At 40.5% G+C, this 7,500-nt stretch overlaps 1 protein-coding gene across 1 annotated transcript in view; it reads right to left on the bottom strand.

Moving 5' to 3' along the window:
• Positions 1-7,500, bottom strand: part of ephb4b (eph receptor B4b) — a 28,029-nt gene that overhangs the window by 20,040 nt on the left and 489 nt on the right. The window contains exons 1-3 of the mRNA XM_057320181.1: positions 7,402-7,500; positions 592-662; positions 23-304 (exon numbers count right to left, since the gene is read on the bottom strand). The exon at positions 7,402-7,500 is cut by the window's right edge and continues 489 nt beyond it. Of these exons, the coding sequence (XP_057176164.1) occupies positions 23-304; positions 592-662; positions 7,402-7,471 (423 nt within the window). The 5' untranslated portion in view covers positions 7,472-7,500. The remainder of the gene's footprint in view (positions 1-22; positions 305-591; positions 663-7,401) is intronic.

The following is a 7,500-nucleotide window of genomic DNA, read 5'->3' as shown; positions in this document are numbered from 1 at the left end:
GAGTGTGCGCGTGTTAGCGTACCTTACTGTAGGGGTTTTCCATCCACGCCGGGTGTGTAGGGGTGGCGTTGTCCTCATCGCTCTGGCAGTAAAAAAAGTTAAATGTCTCTTTGCATGAGCGGTAGCTGGACGGCATGGCAGAACATTCCATCATGGTGAAACGGATCTCCACGTAGACCTGAGACGCCCCGCGCCGCGGGATAAACCTCGTCCTGAGCCAGTGACTCACTGAACTCTCTGTTGGACAAATCTGAAAGGTGCGGACGCTGTTTCCCTCTTCATCCAAACCGCTCATCTCCTCCCACTAACACAACCACAGGACACACGTTCTCACACATTCTATACAGCTCAAAACCATTCATGTACATAATACTGATCTCACTGCGAGACGTTTATCAGTTCCAAGAGATTTAGTCGAAATCAAAACACACTGATGTCACGAAAGTTCTCTTACTTTTCAACCGCTCATTACATGGAGACCAACTCCTCATACAGAAAATGACCACTAGACACAGTTTTCTGTTCCTCTCGTCTCGTTACGAAAGGGTTTGATTTTCATTTAGGAAATGTAGATATGTGTGTGTGTGTTACCTGAGGGTCACTGCTGGGGAAAACGGTCCATCTCAGATCCGATGTTTCTAGCTTTGTGTTCATCAGCACCTCTGACAGACAAACAGACACAGAGAGACAACACAGAATTACCAGACGTATTCTCTCACATACTTAATGAATTTATGAGGAGGTTTTATTGTAAATATCAAAACAGACCTCTGCCAATTAAAACCCAATGAGCCAGCAGAAAACACACACAAGCACACACACGCACACACAGCTCCAGTCATTTCCTGTTCCATACTGCTGAAAAAGGATTTCATTGTCATAAAAATCCAACACAGTCTGACTGCAGGATCACAGAGAACCAACCCGACAGTAAATGTTCAAACACACACACACACACTTTCATCTGTGAGGATAAAACCTTTTGCACTTCAAAACAACACTGTCCATGTAATAACTTTACAAAAAGAATAGGAAGAACGTGGGAGGAGAGGAAACATCCATCTATTCTGTCTGTCTGTCCCTCTATTGTCTCCAGTGAAAACACAATCATACCCAAGAGAGAGTTCAGAGCCAAAAAAGTCATCGAGTGACATTTCCATTTATTTAACACACACACACACACACACACACACACACACACACACACACACACACACACACACACACGCACGCACACACACACGCATGCCGAAGGGCTGGCACCATTCCTGCTCATTCCTGAGTATCAATAGAGCAGAACAGCAAAATTACACGCTGGACACACACACACACGCACACACACGCACACACACACACAGGCTTTGGTTGACTATCCCCGTGGGGACAGTCCATAGGCGTAATGTTTTTATACTGTACAAACTGTATATTCTATCCCCTATCCCTAACCCTATCCCTAAACCTAAAGATCATAGAACACTTTTTGCATTTTTAGATTTGTAAAAAATATTGTTCTGTACAATTTATTAGCTTTTTTGCCCCCTGGGGACCTCAAATTTTGGTCCCCACGGTGACACGAGTCCCCATGTGTTGGTGTGTATTCAGGTTTAGGTCCCCACCGGGATATACAAACATGAACACGCACACACACACACACACACCTCTAATCAACTTGTCACTGATTACAGAGTGAGACACAGAATGAGTTAGAGAGAGAGAAGTCAAAGAAGCAGCAGTTCTAACACCAAAATACTGTGTGTGTGTGTGTGTGTGTGTGTGTGTGTGTGTGTGTGTGTGCGAATATAAACGCTCTCACATTGAGCATCTTCAGGATGCATGACATCATCATAATATCTCTCACAGAATTTCATCACAAGTGCTCAGAATCATTGGCTTTCAGGATCTTATACAGCATCTGATTGGGCAGAATCTAACGGGGCATTTGATTGGCTTGGAATAAGAATGAGGCTGTGTTCCCAGGGTTTTTCCTGCATAGAGAAATTGGAGGCGGCCGCATCCGTAAAATGTCGTGCCGCCTCAGGCTCTCGCCAAAATTATGTTGTGAGTCTTCACAAGAAATGCTGCGTGCATTTAATAGACTGTCTTTTGTAACTGCAGTTGCGACATTACGCCACAGTGGAGGCGCTGTTTCGTTATCAGCACACTGAGGCGCTAAAAAGAGTTGCAGAACAAGAGCCAGCCTGTGTTTCACGGCTGTTTGTTTTGCATCCAAGTACGTTTAATTTCTTTAAATTTATTAAATTAACATGACGTACATCATTGTAATGTCTTTAGCTGTGCAGTCGGATCGTTGAATCAGTGTGTACTGTACACAGCGAGTTCTCCAGTATGAACGCACATTGTTCAGAACGACTCGCACACGAATGACTCATTTGAACCGATTCATTTATACTATAGAACTTTTCAGTCACTAGTGAATATAAGAGATCCTTGAATCATTTAAAGTGAATCACAGAGAATGCAAGATGTGAATTTAGTCATTTAGTAAGACTGGTTAATTAAAGACTGGGCAGTTGTGGCCTAATGGTTAGAGAGTCGGACTCATGACCAGAAGGTTGCCGGTTCGATTCCCAGGGCCGGCGGGTAACAACTGAGGTGCCCTTGAGCAAGGCACCTGACCCCTACTTGCTCCCCGGGCGCTGCAGTGATAGCTGCCCACTGCTCCGGGGGTACGTGTGTTCACTACTCTCTGGATGGGTTAAATGCAGAGGTCACATTTCGTTGCCTTGTACATGTGCAATGACAATAAATTGAATCTAAATCTAAAAAAGTTAGTTGGAAATGATCAAAAGTTTTATTTGATAAAAAAACATTTCTGTTTGGTTGAATAAAAGTAATGTTGTATATAACTTAATAATTGTCATTTTTATCTAATTTTATTAGAACTTTTAATATGTCAAACTCAAAGTCACTTTGGTTAAGCCACTTAAAGGCCTACGTGTGTGTGTACAAGATCAGGATGACACCACCTCCGCCTCATTTTGAGCCAGGAAAAACCCTGGTTCCAGAGTCTCTGTTTAATAACCCAAACAAACTTTCCAAAGCAAACAAACAGAACTGCAAACGTCCATTCATACGCACGTGTCCATATCAGGTTTAATTACTGATCGGGAATATGCTGTTTAATTGTGAATTTTGTCAGCGGTTTTAGAAATATCTGCTGTCCACCATTCAAAGAGTTAGGACTGTTGACTTGCTATGACGTAAATAGCTGCCCAGAGGCATTACAAACATGGCCGCCGTGTGGCACGACTTCCATAAAGGGATTTTGACCTCACTAGTTTGATTTCATTGATTCAAACACACAGGGGACATTTTCAACTTTTAAGGAAGCATGTGTTTCTGAACGTGGCTGACGTACACGGCGTGGATTCAGGGTCCAAAATGTTAAGAGCCAAAAGGAGAGACACAGACTAGTTAAAAAACATGATCTGAGGCACAGTGTGAATGCCAAGAGACCCGAGCTTCACTTTTTAATCCACCTAAACTGTTCTGAGTTCAGCTCTTTTGAAGAAGACTCAAGAAAACACCCTTAAAGAGAGAATCATGGGGTCAAGGGTCATTTTACATGTTAATCCCTCTATTTATGTCAGTCTCTGCTGAGAAAAATCTGTTTAACGGGATTTGTGGACATCAAGACCTCACACACACACACACACACATTGCAGTAATTATACAAAATCTCAGTCACAAAATATAAACACACACACACACACACACACACACACACACGACAACAGTCACTAAAACCACCACACAAACACACAACAGAGATCTTGACACACGCACGGTGCGGTGCGTGTCACTTCGTGACATTTACTTGAGTAACATTTTGGAAAATATGTCCTATTAAAGTCAAATTAAAAGAGGGTACTTTTAATCTTACTTGAGTATAATTCTAATAGAAAATCTGTACTTTTACTTCGTTACACTGCGTGACGTTCCTTCATTCCTTCATTTTAAAACCTGCATTATGCAAATGCATCGCTTATTTTCAAGCTGAGGTCTCTTTTTACGGGCATTCCCAACTGATTGATTCTTTTGAGTCGATTCTTCTGAAAACATTAATTGAACAATGGGCAAAACCGTCTGAATAGGTTCACGAATCAGTTCAAATGATTTGTTCAGTTTGCAGCACGATCTGAATCGTCTGAAGTGGCAGGTTACTCACTCCTCGTAGCGCGAAACTTAAGAACACAAAGAGCGTTGGATGAAGTGGATATGAATCTATATCTATCAAACCAGAACTGCAAATGCTTCATATTGTTTGTCAGCAATGATAAATGCCCCCCACACACTGCTACACGCAACATGCGCACGGCCTGTTAGACACAGAGATACATTTGGAGAACACATGGTTCACTTTTTACTGTGTTTACAAAAGCTTTTCACAACACACACGTGACACAACATGAGAAAATATGAGTTTTGTATAAAATCAGTTAGCATTTCATATAAGAGAGTGCAAGAGATCATCTTAGGAAATGCTCTGAGTTTAGTTAAATGCGTTGTAAACGCAAAACTCTGCAGGTTCACTTTAGTTTGTATGGTCTATTATTCTATAAGTTGTGTAGGCTACATTGACATTGGGACTAGATGAAATTTACAGAAATGCTCGTCTCTTCTGTGTTCGTCTATTCTTTAGTCTCTGTGTGTATATTGCAGAGATATCTGCTTATGATAATAATAATAAAAATATTGATTAAAATATTGGCATTACTATTAATTTGATGAATAGTATATAATCAGATACAAAGTAACGAGTAACTAGCTAGTTGAGTAGTTCTTTCATTGCATACTTTTTTACTTTTACTCGAGTAATGTTTAAAATGGTGACTTTTACTTGAGTAACAATTTCTCTAGTTACTTGTACTTTTCCTTGAGTAAAGCTTTTGGCTTCTCTAGCCACCCCTGCGCTCGCTGTGCCTCTCGCATTAACTGCGATTTGAAAGTCAAATCTCCTCTGGTTTGCATCCATGTGTGGAGAAACCACAGCACACGGCGAGCTGGAGAGTGTTTTATGGTAAATCTCTTTAGTCGACCATATTGAAGGTCTTAAGGTCCTTTAGCAATGCTTTGGAAACACAGCTTGTGTTATTGTGAGCTCCAAGCTTCTTCTGCCGCTCTATTGTTCCTCAACAATGAGCTTCAGCTGTGTGTCCATCCCACCAGATTAACTAGTCTCGCACAGCTGGTTAACTTTACCAGCACACCGGCCGATAGAGGACGACGTGAGTGCACAAGATGAGTTTTCCACACACCGCAGACCTTCTTCCCACTTCCAACTCCTCCTTTGACTTTCGTCCATTTTACCTTCTTTTCCAGACTCCCGTCTCACTGCCCCGAGCTTCTCCTTCACCCCGATGAAACGTTCCTACAAAGGTTTCTGCAGTGATCTCTTGTCATCTGTCTCCCTGCAGGACGTGTGTGTCCACTTTATTTGTTCAGTGTCAGATATTGTTGATCTTACAGGGAACAAATGAAAGTCTTCACATTCGTGGTGACTTAAGGAAAAACATAATCATGCTGATCCGGAACTGAGCTCTGTGACGCTTATTACTGAACGCTTATAAACTACACTGAAATGTCAATGACGCCCTCGCAACGGTACGAATGATGGGTAAAGTAAACAGAGTTGTGCTGATGTCGATCATTCGGATGCACATGTGTAACCAAATTCGAGCCTGAAGGCATTTGTTCTGTCACTGGATGATTCCTCTGTGGGAATCCACATACGCTCGCGCTCACGCACGCGCACAACTCGGTTGTGTTGAAGTAAAACACACTGACACTGACTGAACGAAACCGGGCCATTCAAGTTTCTGTTAGAAGCAAAAAGTGTTTTACGGATTTTCTATATATTATCTTAATTTAAAGAACCCAGCGGTTCTAGATTTGACTGTCCTCTTTTCACAGCTATCATACACCAAACACAATCACTATCAGTTTTTATTACACGGCTCATTTGAATGCTTGATTCTGATTGGCCAGTCGCACATTCCAAGGGTTGTTATTTTCAAATAACAACCGCTCAAAACTAATAACACCAAATGCAGTTTAATATTACACAAAAATGAATGAATGATAAATCTGTCTTTTAATAACATACAGTATATGACATTATATTTACACATGATTAAACCAATGTGCCTGTTCGTGACGTTTGAACGTCATTTCTTACTTTAAAACTGAAACTAAACGGCTTTTCCTCGCCGAAGGTCTGCATTCGGTAAAAATGAGCCAATACAATATTTCAGACACATATTTCATGTCCAGTTTTTTCTCATGTGGCAAGTAGGCGTGTAATAAACGGAATAATGTACAAGCAGCCGGTTGTTATAGTGAAATAAGCCCCTTCAGTGAGACACAAGACCCTCCGCTTCACGTCCTGATCACACTGTGGGGGATTACTTCTGCCATAACAACCAGCTGCCTGGAAATTATCACTCACATAAATGAAAAACAAATGTACAAATGAAAGTGTGACACTGAATTAAATGAAAATTAATGTTTTACCAAACTGTCAAACAATGACATTTGACTTCCTATGACTTTTTCATTCGAATTCTTTTATGACATTGGTTTGAATTAGGGATGCACGATAAATTATCGGCAGATAAATGGTCATTTTTAATGTTATCGGTATGGGCCGATAACAAAATTTAGGCGGATATATTAAAGCCGATAAATCATAAATCATTTCCTCTGGTTGAACTTCTTCAGCTGCACGCTACTCACAGTTAAAACCAGTACAGTAACGTTACTGTCTTTCTGTGGTGATCATTCACTTACTGCTGTTAGCAAAACATTGTTGATGTAGATTCAGTATTTATGAATGTGTAAATTATAGGAACACAAGCACATAGTTTGAATCCGACTGCTGTCTGAATGGTTTCTGTCTGGAGACCTGTGAGACATGTGGATATTACGAACACTTCTCTGGGTTGCTCTGGAAGAACATCTGTCATTTGTTTATTGAGAAAAGTTTGAAGGTTAAAGAATCGTTAACTGGTGTAAAGTAGGCTTGGTACTGATGATTTTCAGGGGATTGTTTTCTGCAGTCAGTGTTTTCAAATAAAAGCAATTATCCACGTTTTGCCTTTTGTTTCAGTTGGAGGGAATTTAATATGAATATTTAGGTACTATATATATCGACCATATATCGGTTATCGGCTTCCAATGTTTATGTTATTGGTTATCACTATCGGACAAACTTCACATATCGGTGCATCCCTAGTTTGAATTCAATTAGATGAAATATTCGAATGTTCTGTTGTTTAATTTGCTTTCTTCAAGTGTTTACATAATAACAACATAAAGCAAAACTGATATTCGTGAAATGACACATTATGATAATATTTCAATGTTATTTGAAAATCTTACCTTCTTCTGCTGTGATCGGTCCAGTCAACACGAACCAGAAGAGAGAAATAATCCAGCACACATGATCCATCTCATCAGATTCAGATCATACAGATAAAT

This window comes from Triplophysa rosa, linkage group LG21, assembly GCF_024868665.1.
Source record: "Triplophysa rosa linkage group LG21, Trosa_1v2, whole genome shotgun sequence".
Classification (NCBI taxonomy): domain Eukaryota; kingdom Metazoa; phylum Chordata; class Actinopteri; order Cypriniformes; family Nemacheilidae; genus Triplophysa; species Triplophysa rosa.
Note: the sequence above shows the minus strand (reverse complement) of the source record. Positions and strands in the feature narration are given on the sequence as shown.